The sequence below is a fragment of the Manis pentadactyla genome, chromosome 18 (assembly GCF_030020395.1).
Source record: "Manis pentadactyla isolate mManPen7 chromosome 18, mManPen7.hap1, whole genome shotgun sequence".
NCBI classification, from domain to species: domain Eukaryota; kingdom Metazoa; phylum Chordata; class Mammalia; order Pholidota; family Manidae; genus Manis; species Manis pentadactyla.
In genome coordinates, this window is record NC_080036.1 from 15,413,433 (window position 1) to 15,430,247 (window position 16,815).

The 16,815-nt window shown below is 43.7% G+C and overlaps 1 protein-coding gene across 5 annotated transcripts in view; it reads right to left on the reverse strand.

Annotated features, from left to right (window-relative positions):
* OTUD7A (OTU deubiquitinase 7A) overlaps nucleotides 1-16,815 on the reverse strand; it is a 344,700-nt gene that overhangs the window by 73,047 nt on the left and 254,838 nt on the right. For all 5 annotated transcript variants that reach the window (XM_057494657.1, XM_057494658.1, XM_036878692.2 and 2 more), the window contains one exon: nucleotides 11,505-11,723. In XM_057494657.1, the coding sequence (XP_057350640.1) occupies nucleotides 11,505-11,723 (219 nt within the window). The remainder of the gene's footprint in view (nucleotides 1-11,504; nucleotides 11,724-16,815) is intronic.

A 16,815-nucleotide genomic window follows, 5' to 3' on the forward strand; every position in this document is an offset into this window, starting at 1 on the left:
TTAGGGTACATTCCAGGACCCTGAATCCAGGAGAGGGGACACAAGGGCATAAGCACACCAGCATAGCTAGAAGTGGTCTTGCATCTGGAAGGAATCCTGCACACCTAGAAGTTATCTGAGTCTGTGAATTAATACCAGCTTCAACAGGGCATAATCCCTAAACACGCTACCTTTCTTTCATTCAAATTTCCTATGGGGAATTTATCTTTTTCTAAGTCTCACTCCAGCCCACACACTCAGTCATACTTTGAAGTGATTGAATCACAACAAAACTTACTTATTTGGCCGGCAGGATGGAAGACAAGACTTACTGGCTTGAATACACCTGGCTTCCAGAAGTCAAGACTCTTACCCAGTTGAAAGTGTTCTGAGGACTGTTCATCAGGTGTGACCGCCATGGAAAGACGGCCCGGCTGTGGTACGTGCCAGCACTTCGCAGCCACTGGAGAGCCAAAATGGCCCAGTGTTGTTCTGACAGTTCCAGCCGGAGTCAGAACAGGAGGCCTAAGACTACAGCACTTTTCCCAGCAGCAGTGTAATTCCGAGCGTGGTTCAAAGGCCCAATTCCTAGCTTTGGCAGAGTGGTCATTCATTCTCCCCACACAATAACTTCACTTACAAACAGAAAAAAGATATGGGAACTGGTACTGTGAGGGTTTAAAAAAAAATACAAAATTTGAGCTCCCGCAAAGAAGAAAATCACAGGTGAACACCATCAGGGAGGCTGGTGGTGTTGTGGGAGAGGAGCTATTAGTCATTTATTCTGCCTTCCCTGAGCAACACTCCGCTGATTCACACATGATAATGGGACCAATTAACTTGAGCTTTGTAACAGATGGTTACCACACAGTTTAAAATAAGATGTCATTTTGCTCTTAGCAAAATGACACTTAGATGAAAGAAAACAAAACATAATTCTCTCTGGAGAAAAATGAGCACATGCTTGCCCTAAATGTGACCCTGTGATGCCCTTTAGCAAACCTGCCTCCCACCCAGGGTCACTGATCCCCTTTCACTGTGCCTGTTGTACGCTTTTGCAAGTCCCTCTTGAGGGACCGATGCTTTGTTCTGGGTCTGTCTCCCTAATGTAGTTTTGTCCAAGTTCCAGACTCCCTCATCCGACTGGCACTCCACACTGCACACAGCTGTGTTGAGGGCATGGCGGGGGGGGCCCTGTGATGAGTTCATCCCTCCTGTGATTTCATCTCCCACTGCATCCCGCCCACATCTACAACCCACACCTCTCCTGAATGCCAGACTCACATGTTCAACTGGACAGCAAGGTTGCAAGTCTCACCAGAATCTCAGACTGCCTGCTCCTCCTGGCCTCTAGACGGCTGCACCCCCCAAACTAGGCGCCCCACCCCTCCTCCGGGGGTCTCCATCTCAGGGCACTATCATCTACCTGGATGCTAAGGGCAATTCACTGGGGTCTCACACCAAATGACAAATGACAAATACATATGAACCCAAGTGAGCGAAATGACAGATGACTACTCTTTTCTGCCATGGCCCCATCCAATCCATCAGCAAGACCTGCAGGTCCACCTTCGAAGCAGATCCTGCTTCAATGTCTAGCTACTTTTCATCGCTTCCACTGCCGCCGCATAGCCCTGGCCGCCCCACCTCCCCTGGGCTCAGGCAGCTGCCTCCTTCCTGCTCTTCCTGCTGCCTCTCTGCCTCCTTATAGTTCATTCTCATCAGAGCAGCCACAGTGCGTCAGATGTTAATCTACACCTGTCATTCCTCTGCTCAGAACCCTCCCAGGACTGCACAGCCTACCTGTGGTGAAGCCCTAGGGCTCGTGATGGCTCCCTGGGCCTCTGGCTGCCATTCCCCTGCCTTCCTTTCCAACTCCTCCAGCCCCCAGCTCCCTCTGCTCTGGAGCCCCGGCCTTCCTTAAATATGCCAGGCCTTTGAAGCCCAGCTTCCTCTGCCAGGAACATCTGTGCTGGGTGTCGCCACTGCTCGCTCACTCCCTGCCCACCTGCCTTCAGGAGCCTGGTCTTACTCCCTTCACCTAGGAGCCCCTGCGGCTTCTTAACTTGCCCACAGCAGTCCTCACCAACCCCCACGGAAGGTTTTGAAGAAGCCTTCAAAACCTTCTGCATGTCTTACGCCTTCTCTGGCAGATTTGCTGCAATACAATTATCCTCCTGGGAGAGAAGACTCAACACTGCAATTCAAAGGTATCCCTAAGTATTTTGGGGCCTTTATATTTCAATCTCCCATGTATGTAGCAACTGCTACCTTATGCAAATATGCCTCTGCCCTTTGGACCCACGAACTCGCTGAGGCCTGGTACACCAGCTCCCCCACACCATGGTGGGCTTCCACACAACGGAGGTTACTTCCAAAACCTAGAGTCTCATGATCTCTGAATCTCCTTACATGTGAACAAAGCAGGATAATCTGATTGAGAAATCAATGGTTTCTTGTATTCTCCACAGCAGGCTAATCGTTAAAGAATGAGAGTTGATTTCCCTCTTCTCAGAAGGTCAGCGATGGCATGTCCCAAAGATCTGGCTCTTCTGTTGCCCCTGAGACGATCATGGGGGTGGGGGGTATCATGCAGCATTAGGAGGTGCCTGCTGCCGCACAGGGTAGGGATCCCTGCTGTCCATTCTTCAAACCTCTTGGCAAACGACATAAACAATGAGCTGTTGGTGAATTTTGCATCTTAACTCAGTAGGTTTGGGTTCTTAAAAGGTGTTTTGCAAGATGGGATGGTTGGAGTAAAATAGTACCCTTTGAAAATACCAGTCCAGAAGGTAAGATGTAAGTGGGCAGAAACAGTATGCAATACATGGAAAAAAAATAACAGAAAAGACATTCAAAAGCTGTAAAGGATTTTGCTGAGTATGACAGAACTGAAGGAGAGGCTGTCAGGGTGGACTCCGCACTCCTCACCAGGACACTAACTTCAAACATAGCAGCAGTCATTACTGGTGCTTTGTTTGACCTATTAGTTGGAGTGGCGCTATTGTAGGTGATTCTTGGACCATACTTTATTATAAAGTCTGAGCTGCTATGGGATTCAAGACAGGTTAATCTCTCTTGAGGTTTCTTTCTTAACCTACACTAATTTTCCCCATCTCTATGAATAGTGAATCTTTTCTTTAAAGATCTCATCTGAATTGCTCACATAGAAGTAACTTCAAAATAGCCTCCAGGGGGAAAAAGATGGTGGTGTGAGAAGTGAGGCAGAAGTCTTCTCCCAAAACCACATATAACACGAAAATTCAGCAAATACAACTAATCCTGAAAGAGTGACCAGAAAGAAACCTGCAACAGACAGCTTACATCTGGGGAAAAGAGAAGACCTAAAGGAAAAGGGTAAAGTAGCAAAGCCATGATCCGGCAGGACCCCAGCCCTTCCCCAACCCCAGCTCACTGGCGGGAGGAAGAGAAATGTAGTGGGGAGGGAGTAGAAGCCCAGGACTGCTAAATACCCACCCCTGGAGATCTACCCCGGGAGCACAAACCCACATTACATAGTGCTCTGGAGATTAGAGGGGTGGAAAGCAAAGACAGTGGAACAGTCCGGGAGACTGAGATTCCAGCCACTTGTGGAGAACAGGTACCCACAACTGGCCACTCTGGGACAAAAGAAAGGCAGGTGCTTTGAAAGACTTTGCAACAGCAAGAGGGCTCCTAAAGGGTCAAGGATTACACACAAAGCTTGCTGCTCAGGAGAAAAGACAGATGGACAAAATCATCCCAGCACATTCAACCCAGCAGGTTGGGAACCCTCAGGAGCTTCAGATGCTCCATTCCCCTGTCTGGCAGTGAAGCATCAAGGCCCCCCACCACGATATACAGCCTGCTGCCCCTTCTTCCCCACTGGTACCTGCTTGCAAACTTGCCCTGGCCATCACACCAGGCCAGCTGGAGGGCAGCCCCATCTACGGAAGCTACAGGGTATAACAGAGAGGATCCTCCCTGCTCGCTTGGCCCACTTGCCCTGGCAGTGGAGCAGGCACTGCAGCTGGGAAGCAGGAAAGAGCTCTTTTCTCCCGGCAGGCACTGGTGCCATGCAGATGCGACCCTACCATCACTCCAGAGGATAGAGCTCCTGGGCACTAGAGGGCACAGCCTACAAAACATTGTTATTCCATATTACTCATTAGAAATATGATGTGGCAAAAGAAACTTGTTCAAATCAAAATCCCAAACATGAGAAAGCGGGCTGAAATCACCAATCTTCTTGATAAAGATTTCAAAATAAAAATCATAAACATGCTCATGGAGCTACAGAAAAATATTCAAGATTTCAGGGAGGACTTCAAGAGACAGAAACTTTGAAAAATACAGTATCTGAAATGAAACATACAATGGAGGGATTTAAAAGCAGATTAGAAGAGGTAGAGGAGACAGTAAATGGAATAGAAATTAGAGAACAGAAATACAAAGAAGCTGAGGCACAGAGAGAAAAAAGGATCTCTAGGAATGAAAGGATAACAAGACAACTCTGTGACCAATCCAAACAGAACAATATTTGCATTACAGGGGTACCAGAAGAAGAAGAGAGAGAAAAACGGATAGAAAGTTTCTTTGAGGAAATAATTGCTGAAAATGTCCCCAATCTGGGGAAGGAAATAGTCTCTCTGACAATGGAAGTGCACAGATCTCCCAATACTATGGACCCAAAGACCACAATACCAAGACAATATAATAATACAATAATACCAATTAATGGTATTATATATAATAACTAATATTAATATAATAATTAAATTGGCAAAGTTCAAGGACAAGGAGAGAGTATTAAAAGCAGCCAGAGAGAGACAAATCACATACACAGGAAAACCTAGCAGGCTATCATCAGACTTCTGAACAGAAACCTTACAGGCCAGAAGGGAGTGGCATGATATATGTAATGCAATGAAATAGAAGGGCCTTGACTAAGAATACTCTGACAGGCAAGATTATCATTAAAGTTTGAAGCAGGGATTAAATAGTTTCCAGATAAGCAAAAGTTGAGGGAATTTACAGCTCCCACAAACTGTCTCTACAGAGTCTTTTAAAGGGAATGCTCTAGATGGAAGTGCTCCTAAGGCTAAATAGCTGTCACCAGGTAAAATAAACCATAATAAAGGGAGCAGACCAATTAATTACTAAGCATATGCAAAATTAAGTCAGCTACCCACAAAGTCAGTCAAGGGATACACAAAGAGTACAGAATATGACACCTAACATATAAAGGGTGGAGGAGGAAGTAAAAGAAGGGAGGGAAAAAAAAGAACCTTTAGATTGTGTTTGTAATAGCCTAATAAATGAGTTAAGTTTGACTGTTAGATACTAAAGAAGCTGCCCTTGAGCCTTTCGTAACCTCAAATCTAAAGCTGGTAATGGCAATAAGTACCTATCTATCAATGATCACCCTAAATGTAAATGGACTGAATGCACCAATCAAAAGGCACAGAGTCACTGAGTGGATAAAAAAACAAGACCCATCCACATGCTGCTTACAAAAGACTCACTTCAAACCCAGAGACATACACAGACTAAAAGTGAAGGGATGGAAAAAGATTTTTCATGCAAATAACAGAGAAAAAAATGGGAGTTGCAGTACTTGTATCAGACAAAATAGACTCAACAAAGAAAGTGACAAGAGACAAAGAAGAACATTACATAATGCTAAAGTGGTCAGTCCAACAAGAGGATATAACCATTATAAATATCTATGTATTCAACATAGGAGCACCCAAATATCTGAAACAAATACTAACAGAATTAAAGGGGGAAACAGAATTCAATGCATTCATTTTAGGAGACTTCAACACATTACTCAGTCTAAAAGACAGATCAACCAGATAGAAAATAGTTAAGGACACAGAGGCATGGAACAACACATTAGAACAGATGGACCTAACAGATATCTATAGAACACTCCACCCCAAAACAACAGGATACATATTCTTCTCAAGTGCACATGGAACATATTCCAGAATAGATCACACACTAGGCCACAAAAAGAACCTCAGTAAATTCAGAAGTATTGAAATTACACCAATCAACTTCTCAAACCACAAAGGTATGAAACTATAAATAAATTGTGCAAAAAAACCAAAAAAGACCACAAACACATAGAGTCTTAACAACGTGCTCCTAAATAATCAATGGATCAATGACAAAATAAAAACAGAGATCAAGCAATATATGGAGACAAATGAAAACAACAGTTCAACACACCAACTTCTGTGGGATGTAGTGAAGGCAGTTCTAAGAGGAAAGTATATAGCAATACAGGCTTATCTCAAGAAAGAAGAACAACCCCAAATGAACAGTCTAAACTCACAATTAATGAAACTAGAAAAAGAACAAATGAATAAAGTCAGTAGAAGGAGGGACATAATAAGATCAGAGAAGAAATAAATAAAATTGAGAAGAATAAAACAATAGAAAGAATCGATGAAACCAGGAGATGGTTCTTTGAGAAAATAAACAAAACAGATAAACCCCTAGGAAAAATGACTATGGACACCACAGAAATACAAAGAATTATTAGAGAATACTATAAAAAGTTATATGCTAATAAATTAGATAATCTAGAAGAAATGGACAACTTTCTAGAAAAATACAACCTTCCAAGGCTGACCCAGGAAGATACAGAAAATATGAACAGACCAATTATTACCATCAACAAAATTGAATTGGTAATCAAAAAACCACCTAAGAACAAAATCCCTGGACCAGATGGCTTCAGCACTGAATTTTATCAAACATTGAGAGAAGACCTAATACCCAACCTCCTTAAAGTTTTTCAAAAAGTAGGAGAGGAGGGAGTACTTCAAACTCATTCTATGAGGCCAGCATCACTCTAATACCAAAACCAGGCAAAGACACCACAAAAAAAATAAAATTATAGACCAATATCCCTGATGAATGCAGATGCAAAAATACCCAACAAATTTAGGAAACTGAATTCAAAAATACATAAAAAGATCATCCATCATAACCAAGTAGGATTTACTCCAGGGATGCAAGGATGGTACAACATTAAAAAAATCCATCAACATCATACACCACATCAATGAAAAGAAGGACAAAAATCACATGATCATCTCAATAGATGCTGAAAAAGCACTTGACAAAAGTCAACATCCATTCAAGATAAAAACTCTCAACAAAATGGGCACAGAGGGCAAGTACCTCAACATAATAAAGGCCATATATGACAAACCCACAGCCAACATTATACTTAATAGATAGAAGCTGAAAGCTTTTCCTTTAAGATTGGGAATGAGACAAGGATGCCCACTCTCCCCACTTTTATTCAACATAGTTCTGGAGGTCCTAGCCATGGCAATCAGATAACACAAAGAAATATAAGGCATCCACATTGGCAAGGAAGAAGTCAAACTGTCTCTGTTTGCAGATGACATGATACTGTACATAAAAAAACCCTAAGAATCCACTTCAAAACTACTAGAACTCATATCTGAATTCAGCAAAGATGCAAGATACAAAATTAATATGCAGAAATCTGTGGCATTCCTATACACTAATGATGAACTAGCAGGAAGAGAAATCAGGGAAACAATTCCATTCACAACTGCATCAAAAAGAATAAAATACCTAGGAATAAATCTAACCAAGGAAGTGAAAGACCTATGCCCTGAAAACTACAAGACACTCATGAGAGAAATTAAAGAAGGTACCAAGAAATGGAAACACATTCTGTGCTAATGGATAGGAAGAATTAATATTGTCAAAATGGCCATCCTGCCTAAAGCAATCTACATATTCAGTGCAATCCCTATCAAAATACCAATGGCATTCTTCAACTAACTAGAGTAAATAGGTCTAAAATTCATATGGAACCACAAAAAACTCTGAATAGCCAAAGCAATCCTGAGAAGGAAGAATAAAGGTGGGGGGATTATGCTCCCTGACTTCAAGCTCTACTACAAAATCACAGTAATCAAGACAATTTGGTACTGGCACAAGACCCACAGGTCAAGAGAACAGAATAGAGAGCCCAGATATAAACCCACACATATATGGCCAATTAATATATGATAAAGGAGCTATGGATATACAATGGGGGAATGAATGACAGCCTCTTCAGCAACTGGTGTTGGCAAAACTGGAAAGCTAGATGTAAGCAAATGAAACTGGATTATTGTCTAGCCCCATACACAAAAGTAAACTCAAAATGGATAAAAAATCTGAATGTAAGTCATGAAACCATAAAACTCTTAGATGAAAACATAGGCAAAAATTCTTAAATATAAACATGAGCAACTTTTTCCTGAATGCACTTCCTTGGGCAAGGGAAACAAAAACAAAAATGAACAAATGGGACTACATCGAACTAAAAAGCTTCTGTACAGCAAAGGATACCATCAGTAAAACAAAAAGGTACCTTACAGGAAGGGAGAATATATTTGTAAATGACAAATCTGTTAAGGGGTTAATCCAAAATACATGAAGAACTCATATGCCTCAATAGCCAAAAAGCAAATACCCTGATTAAAAACTGGGCAGAGGCTCTGAACAGTCAGTTCTCCAAAGAAGAAATACAGATGGCCAACAGGTACATGAAAAGATGCTCCCCATTGCTAATTGTCAGGGAAATGCAAATTAAAACCACAGTGAGATATCATGTCACACCAGTTAGGATGGCCAACATCGAAAAGACAAGGAACAACAAATGCTGGCAAGGATGTGGAGAAAGGGTAACCCGCCTACAGTGTTGGTGGGAATGTAAACTAGTTCAACCATTGTGGAAAGCAATATGGAGGTTAGTCAAAAACTAAAAATAGAAATACTATTTGACCCAGGAATTCCACTCCTAGGAATTTACCGGAAGAAATCAAGATCACTGATTTAAAAAGACATAAGCACCCTTATGGTTATTGCAACACTATTTACAATAGCCAAGATATGGAAGCAACCTAAGTGTCTGTCAATAAATGAATGGATAAAGAAGATGTGATACATACACACAATGGAATATTATTCAGCCATAAGAAGAAAATAAATCCTACCAGTTGCATCAACATGGATGGAGCTGGAGGGTAGTTATGCTCAGTGAAATAAGCCAGGTGGAGAAAGACAAGTACCAAACAATTTCACTTATTTCTGGAGTATAACAATAAAGCAAAACTGAAGGAAGAAAAGAGCAGCAGACTCACTGACTCCAAGAAGGGATTAGTGGTTACCAAAGGGAAGGGTTAGTGGGGAGGGAGGGAGAAGGTAATTAAGGGGTAGTATGATTAGCACACATAATGTAGGTGGGGCACAGGGAAGGCAGTATAGCACAGAGAAGACAAGTGGCGACTCTACAGCATCTTACTACACTGATGGACAGAGACTGCAAAGGGGTGTGTTTGGGGGACTTGATAATATGGGTGAATGTAGTAACCACAGTGTTGCTCATGTGAAACCTTCATAAGATTGTACATCAATGATACCTTAATAAAAAAACAAAGAAATTCCAGCTTCCATAGTGAGTGGTTTAAGATTATTGCTAATCCAGATCAATTGTTTTATGTTTGTTGCTCGATCAGTGGCCACAAGGTAAGACAGAGCAAGACTGTAGGTGTTAGTCTTTGGGTTGATTTCGATAGCTATGCAGGAACTAAGGTAACATTTTATCCACAGTCACAGCAACAGATCCAACACAATTATTAGGAATGCAGACCCTGCTCTAAAACCAAGAATGTCATGAGTGAGGCTCCCCCAGAGCCTGGGGCTGAGACTTGATCGCCAGGTTGCAGAACACAAATAAAGCCCCATTAGTCCCCATCCCCTCCTTTGTCTACATGTGTTCTGTCTACATGCTTTCTTTCTTGTGGCAGGTGGATGAAGAAACTCTGTGGATTGCTCTACAAGCAATAGCATGAAACCAAGTATACAGAGAAGCTTAGATCTGATGAAAATCCCCAACGTGTCCACTTTCCAGATGCTCCTATTTGCCCTGCAGAACTGTACTCCACCCTACTAGGTATGCACAGGGTGACCTGCATGGGACCTTGTAATGAGCTCTCAGCTCTCTGCCCTTCTCAGTGAGAGGCACTGCTTAGGGCCTGGACAGTGTGGGAGGACCGCAATTGGAGTATCTGTTTGCCCAGCATCCTCTCTCCTCAAAGTCACACCTTCTGTCAGTAACTTTCTCCACCTGCTATTCATCCATTTCCTCTTTGCCAAGCCCAAGAGTGGCAACATCCCTGTGGTGCCAGTTCCAGGCTGACACTGTCCTTTGCTGGTGTCCTTCTACCTGGTCCATTCTTTGGCCAGTAGCTCTGTCACAGGATCCCCTCAGCTCACTGCTCTTGGCGTGCCACCTCTTCTTTCCTACCAGGATTGGAAGGAAATGATTGTCCATCCACTGATGTCAAGATCACACCAACCTATAATCCTTCTCTTTAACCTTCTGCAACTCTCCACAGCCCTGGGCAATTTTCACTGTGTCTTGGCCAAGAGCTGAGATGAGCTTCATCCCCTGACAGAGCACGCTGCAGGCCTGAACAGACCGGCTCTTCACCACGCTGAGCCAGAGGCCCCACCCGACTCTCCTGAGATGTGCCACATGGGAGCATCTCTATACGCCAGGCCTTGGGAAGTGGAGGCTGCACTGACAGCAGATGGGAAGCACTCACTGACAGAAGATCAGAGAGCCTCCCTTCCCAGCCCTGACTGGGAGAGGCCACACTGCATGGACGCTGTCAGCCACACAGGCAGGTAGGGTCATGCCATGGGAGATGCATGGTGGGTCTGAGAAGGAGGCATGGAGTCTTCTATCCACATGTCTGAGAACCCCCTGAATGTGGGACTTTGCAAAGAATTATGGTGCAGACAATTGTAAGTGAGATAGTTCCTGCTCTGTCTCAGGAAGAACCTACATCCATTTTAGACATTTGCTGGGAACTAATTATTTCATCCTTAGGAACTCCAAAGAAGACAGGTTTGGCTTGCACCCTGAACCTCTTCCTCACTGGGATGTCAGAGGAACAGTAAGGAGAAGGTGGGGCTGAAGTTCGGTTTTTGTCTGCTGCCCCTGGAGGTCGGCAGGGCTGGGGAGGACAGAAGACCCACAGTGACACAGGGCTGTGACAGTCAAAGAGTGTCAGCAGGCCCACATCCATCTTCTCATCTTTGCAGAAGGGAAACCTGCCCACATCCATGGACTGGCACAAGGTCACCTATTCTCAGAGCCCATGGTCATTCTCATTGTTTCTTGAGCACCCAGTGGGTGCTGGGTGGGGAAAAGGAGAGAAGTAAGGTAAAGACACTTAGAGCTCCCTTCAGAGGGGGGACCAGCCGAGCCAGGTTGGATTTAGGAACAAAAGGGCAACTCTAGAGGTCTCAGCACCACACGACCATCCAGAACTGGGCTGGGGCAGAGCCTGTCTTCAGCACAGGGCCCTTGGGATAAGCGCCAGTGCAGAGTGGAACCGCCTGGGTCAGACCCACATGCCCCTCTTGCTCAGTGACGTCAGGCCGCCCCTTCTCCCTGAGCCTGAGGAGCATGGGCCTGCTGACGAGCCACTCACCTGCCTGCTCCAAAGCTACCATGGTCGCCTGCTCGATCAAGTCCCGCTCGATGAAGCTCCGGAAGTCTTCACTGTACACGCTCAGATCTGGCAGCTGGAACGTGTAGATGGGCATCTCCAGGGGAAACTGCTCGTTGCTGCACTCACTCGCCACGTGGGACCGGGCCAGGGAGACAATGGCTGAGCTGGCGTGGGAAATCCCCCGGGAAAGTCGCTTTTCTGCAGGAGGGAGGGAAAGACAACCACAGGGACTGAGCAGTGGGGTGTGTGGCTGAGAGTGTGCACACATGCGTGCACACACACACCACACATACACATATGTACACGTGCCACAACACCCACACACATGTGCATACCACACATGCACATACATGCACATACATACACATGCCCACACACCTCCACATACACCCAGGCACACACTTGTGCACTTGCACACCCCTATCCTCCCCCCAGCAGCCCTTCTGTCCCGTCAGTCTTTTCCTGCAGGCCTCCCCACTGCTGGGCTAACATCGCCAGCACCTGGCACAGGGCACTTACTCCCTCGGAGTCGTGAAACCGTTTAGAAAGAGGTGAACTGCAAGTCCACCACCCAGGTGCACTTCAGCATCACTGAAGATCACCAGTCTTGCTCTTTGGGTCCTAAATTATATCTAACTCAACCGAGCAGAGCCGTCCTCTCCAGCACTGAGTGCTCCAAGGAGGCTGCTCATTGTTTTTATGCCTTTGCAGACTTAGAGCAAGAAGCAGTGGTTTCAGGCTTTCTCTGCTGAGGCCTGGGTCACAGGGTAGGTTACTTTACCACAGTCACTCTGATAGAAAACATCCCATGCAGAAACACCCTGATACAGATATGAAGGTGTCCCATCTGCCTCTTCTGTCACAGCACTCAGGAAGGGCTGGTGTCCTCTGTCTTACTCTGCATGGGCTTTCCAGCCAGGGCATGAGAAACTCAATGGAGAATTTCTCTAACATACAGCATGTCACCGTGTGAGGAAGTTGATCCTGTGATCACACCACCACAGCAAAAATGTAGATATTTATGTTCTGCTGGTGCCGTAAAAGCATACTTGTCTTTTTAAGCCCTATGCTCAACAGCTGATACCATAATACAGAATTCTTAAATACCTAATATTAGCAATAGATTTTCTTCGTTACGATCCATATTTGTAATAATGGAGAATTCTTTTTAGCAAAATGGTGTTTGAATGAGTATTGTCTAAACCCTTTGGTAAATTCACAAATACATCTACTTAAGCTGTAAGCACTTTCAGTTCATCTGAATGATGTGCTCATTGGCCAGGTTCTGCGCCCATGCGGGTGCCTCTCTGAGGCACGCCTGTGCTGGTGGAAAATCCGTGCCTGTGTCTGCATTCCGAACACGAGCTTCTTACTTCCCCACGTGCAAGAACAGTGGACAGAAATGAGAAACATATGTTCCTAATAACAACGCTTCCCCACCACCACCTCCATGAATGCACATATGTCATCACACACAGACAGACAGACAGACAGACAGACACACACACACACACACACACACAGAACACTCTGATTCTTTAAACAAGATTTCAGTGATCCTTCTTTTGGAGCTTTACATGAAATATTTTACAGGAATTACCATGTTCAAAGCTATGCCTCAGAAAAATATAGAGAGGTTAAAAAAAAAGCTCAGTGAGAGAGTGTATGGAATTTTCCAACTAATGAAAAAGCCAAATCAAACATCTATAATTAGGGCCAGGGGGAGGTGGATTAACTGCATTTTCTTATTTTCTGTATTGTCGATGCTTTGGCATCTGGGGCCTCCCTTTGTAGGGAGAGACTCTTCTTACCAGGTCTTGATAGTCCTAAAGAGCAAATGACTCACAGGAGAGGAGTGTGCCTTTCATATGCACACCAGCAATCCACAGCCCACACTTGGAAATCTTCCTCTGTCTGGTTCTTACCCTCCAGCAGGCAATAGCAGCCCCCTGTCCTAATCACCCCAGAACAAGGTACCAGGCAACGAGGTGTAGCTCCTATATCCCACAGCACCTGCTGAAACCATTCAAGTTTCCAACCCTAAGTCTGCTTGCTGTGCCTTGCCCTGCCCATGGGAATCCCAGTAGAGGCTCACACCGTGTTCTCCTCTCTGTCCCCTGAGCCTCCTGACAACCTTGGTGCTCCCGCATGTGTCCCTGCATGGCGCGCCACGCCTCGTATCTCCAGGGAACTGTGAGTATAAAAACTTGCAGTTGTTTCCAGGTCTATATGTCATATATCTGATTAACACAAATTTTGGGTATATTTTAGGAGAGGTGGACAAACCTTTTCTTAAAGGGACAGATGTAACTATTTTATTTGTGGGCCACATAGTCTTAGTCACAACTACACACCAATCTTTGCAGCGTTAAAGCAGCTACAGTCAATGCACGAATGAATGGGCATGAGGATGCGCCAATACAAACTTGATTTAAAACATAGGCAATAGCCAGATTTGGTTCATGGGTCATTTTTTGCTGACCCCTGATTTAGAATACTGAGAACTTCGTTTTCCATTTTAGTGCCCTAAGATTTGGGAAGAACTCAATTAAAGGATAAATATATCTGCTTCGGAAATGACAATTTCTATTTTATTAGAAGTAGATATGATTGCTCACAAAGCTCAATTATGGAATCATGCATCACAGACATATTTTTCCCCTTAAATAATGTTTGATAAAAGTTAGCTAGAAGCAGGTACCAGTTACATTTATTAGGCTGTGATTCCATGAGCCCCTCTGGAAGTGGAGAGGATGGTCCTCCTGGCCCCCTCAATGCCAGGATCAGATAATGGCTGGCCTGCTTGCTGCCAGTCAAGAGAACAAGAGCTGCTATGTCATCACCTGCCCGAACTGCACTGCACGGGAGAGGCCAGGAGCCTCAAGGGTGTGGTGCTGAAGGGCCACACAGTCATGAAGGGTCTGAGGACAGAAGGGAATGATTAGAAGAGGTGGTTCAGAAATGAAGAGGGAACTTAAGAACAATATAACCAGATGGACAAGACAGGGGCCGAGCCTCATGCCCTCTAACATACTCTGGAGCTCTGCAAGAACAGAAGAGGGAGTGGCGAGGTTTCACGGCTAGGAGCTGGGAGAGGGCATTCTGGTCATGCCTTTCCTTACCCCACACAGCCCTGGGCAGATCACTGCCCACCCCATCACCTCCATAGGGTGGGCAGGCAGCAGTGCTGGCCAGCGCCGGCTGGAGGAGTGTCAGGGCAATGCTGGCGCTGGGGCGGGGCACCGCCAGCAACCAACAGAACCACAACAGAACAGGTGGTCTCGCCATGCCCTTGGCGGTCCCTCCTCTCTCGGACACACCTTGGGAGCCTGACAGGTATCACAGAGGGTGGCAGCCCCTGGAAATGAGTAATTTCTAGAACAGAGATGCTGAGAGGTTCCTGAAGGAGCAAAGCCAACTGTGGGGAAGGGCATGAATGGGGAACGTTTTGAACCCAAATCAAGGCATTCAAAGCATTCAGCTTGAGTATACTTCCCCTGTGCTCTCATTCCAGGGAGCACGGACCAGGGCCCATGTCTCTGTGCCTTTTGCCTGACATACACTAGGAGCTGGCATGGCTGATGGCTGCAAAGTGCTATGTGCTCACAAAGAAAATTCACGTAACATCCAAGAAATGCAAGCAATGTTACAGAAGTCCACAGAGCACCTGTGCCAGAGGAACGCAAGAGGAAGAAATGGACCAGGACAAGATTTCAAAATAAGCTGAGCAAGTATGTTCAGAGAGAGAAAGAGAATATTAGAACATGAAATAATAATAATGACAAAGAGCTAATTTGGAATGAAAAGTGTGAATGCTGATCAACAGAGTGGATTCAAGTGAAGAGTGAATTAGGAAGTTAGGAGAGCAGATCAAGGAAATCTCTTAGAAGCCGTGAAAATGAGGTATAAGAAGACAGTGAGGAATGGTTTTGAAGCACTCAAGGAAAATAATTTGGACCTTGAATTCTAATTCCACTAATCAAAAGTTTAAGTGTATCATGTAAACATCTTTAGGCACTGAAGGCTTTAGGAGATTAATTGTGCAAAAACTTCTTTTGAAAGTAGTCTTTGAGGAAATATTCTTCAGCAAAATGTAAATGGGAGTAAATTAAGAAGTTAAATGGTGTCTAAACAAGCAACAAAAAGAATCTAAATGTGACTGAAGGCAAGTGGAGGCAGGAAGGAAGAAGACGAAAACATACTAAGACACATGTCCTTTACAGGGTAAAATATAGTTGTTAATAAAATATTTTAATAATAGGAAGAAAACCTAAATATAGATTAGAGAAAATGGATTAGGGATAACTATAACATGAGTAAAGGTAGAATGTAGGTATAACTTTCAAACCAACAGAAAATTTCAATTAGCCACAGAAGAAAGGAAATGAGAAAAACATGCACAAATCATGGCAAATAAATATATAAAACATAAAGAAATACAGCTATGACAATAAAATAAAATAAGTGGATTAAATTCACTGCTCAAATGACAGAGACTCTTGAATTGGATAACAAAATAGTATCTGATGATAACTTACTTATAAGAACCACATATAAAAAGACGAGGAAAGGTTGAAAATAACAGTAGAGAAAATGATATTCCAGGCAATCTGAACCAATAGAAAGGCAGGGCAGAGGTATAAAGGTTTAATATACACTAAAACAGATACAAAGGTCAAAGCCCCTATATGGGACAAGGAGACACTCTATATATTGGTCCCAAAGCCACTAGAGCCAGGTGACCGAACAATCACAAATCCACATACACCTAACAACAGATACAGGGTGAAACTAAGAGAAGAAACAGATAATGCATATTAAAATTTCAGACAATGCACATTAAAATTTCTAACTCAATTCTGGCTTTTCTAGACAATAGGTTAAGTATAAAATAATACTTCAAGATATGGATTCTAATATAGCTTGATTAACAAGGCTGAGCTAATAGAAACACAGACAACGTTCATTCACAGCAGTTTGGGAGGGCTGACCTAATGCAATAGGATGAGAACCAAATTCACTGTGTAAATATTAAGGAGAATATTAAATTATTTCAGATACTGTGATTATATGTTTAAAATATACAATATATTCTCTTAGAAAAAGCAAGTATTAATAAGAGACTTGATGTAAATTACTGCATAGAATATAAATATATAAAACATCAGTTGGCTTTTCTCTATGCCTAAGTCTAAGCAGAATCTGCATAAATGGGGAGGCATATTGTAAAGTTCTTGGATGGGAAAACAATATTGCAATATGCCAATTATTCTTAAAATAAAATAAAAAT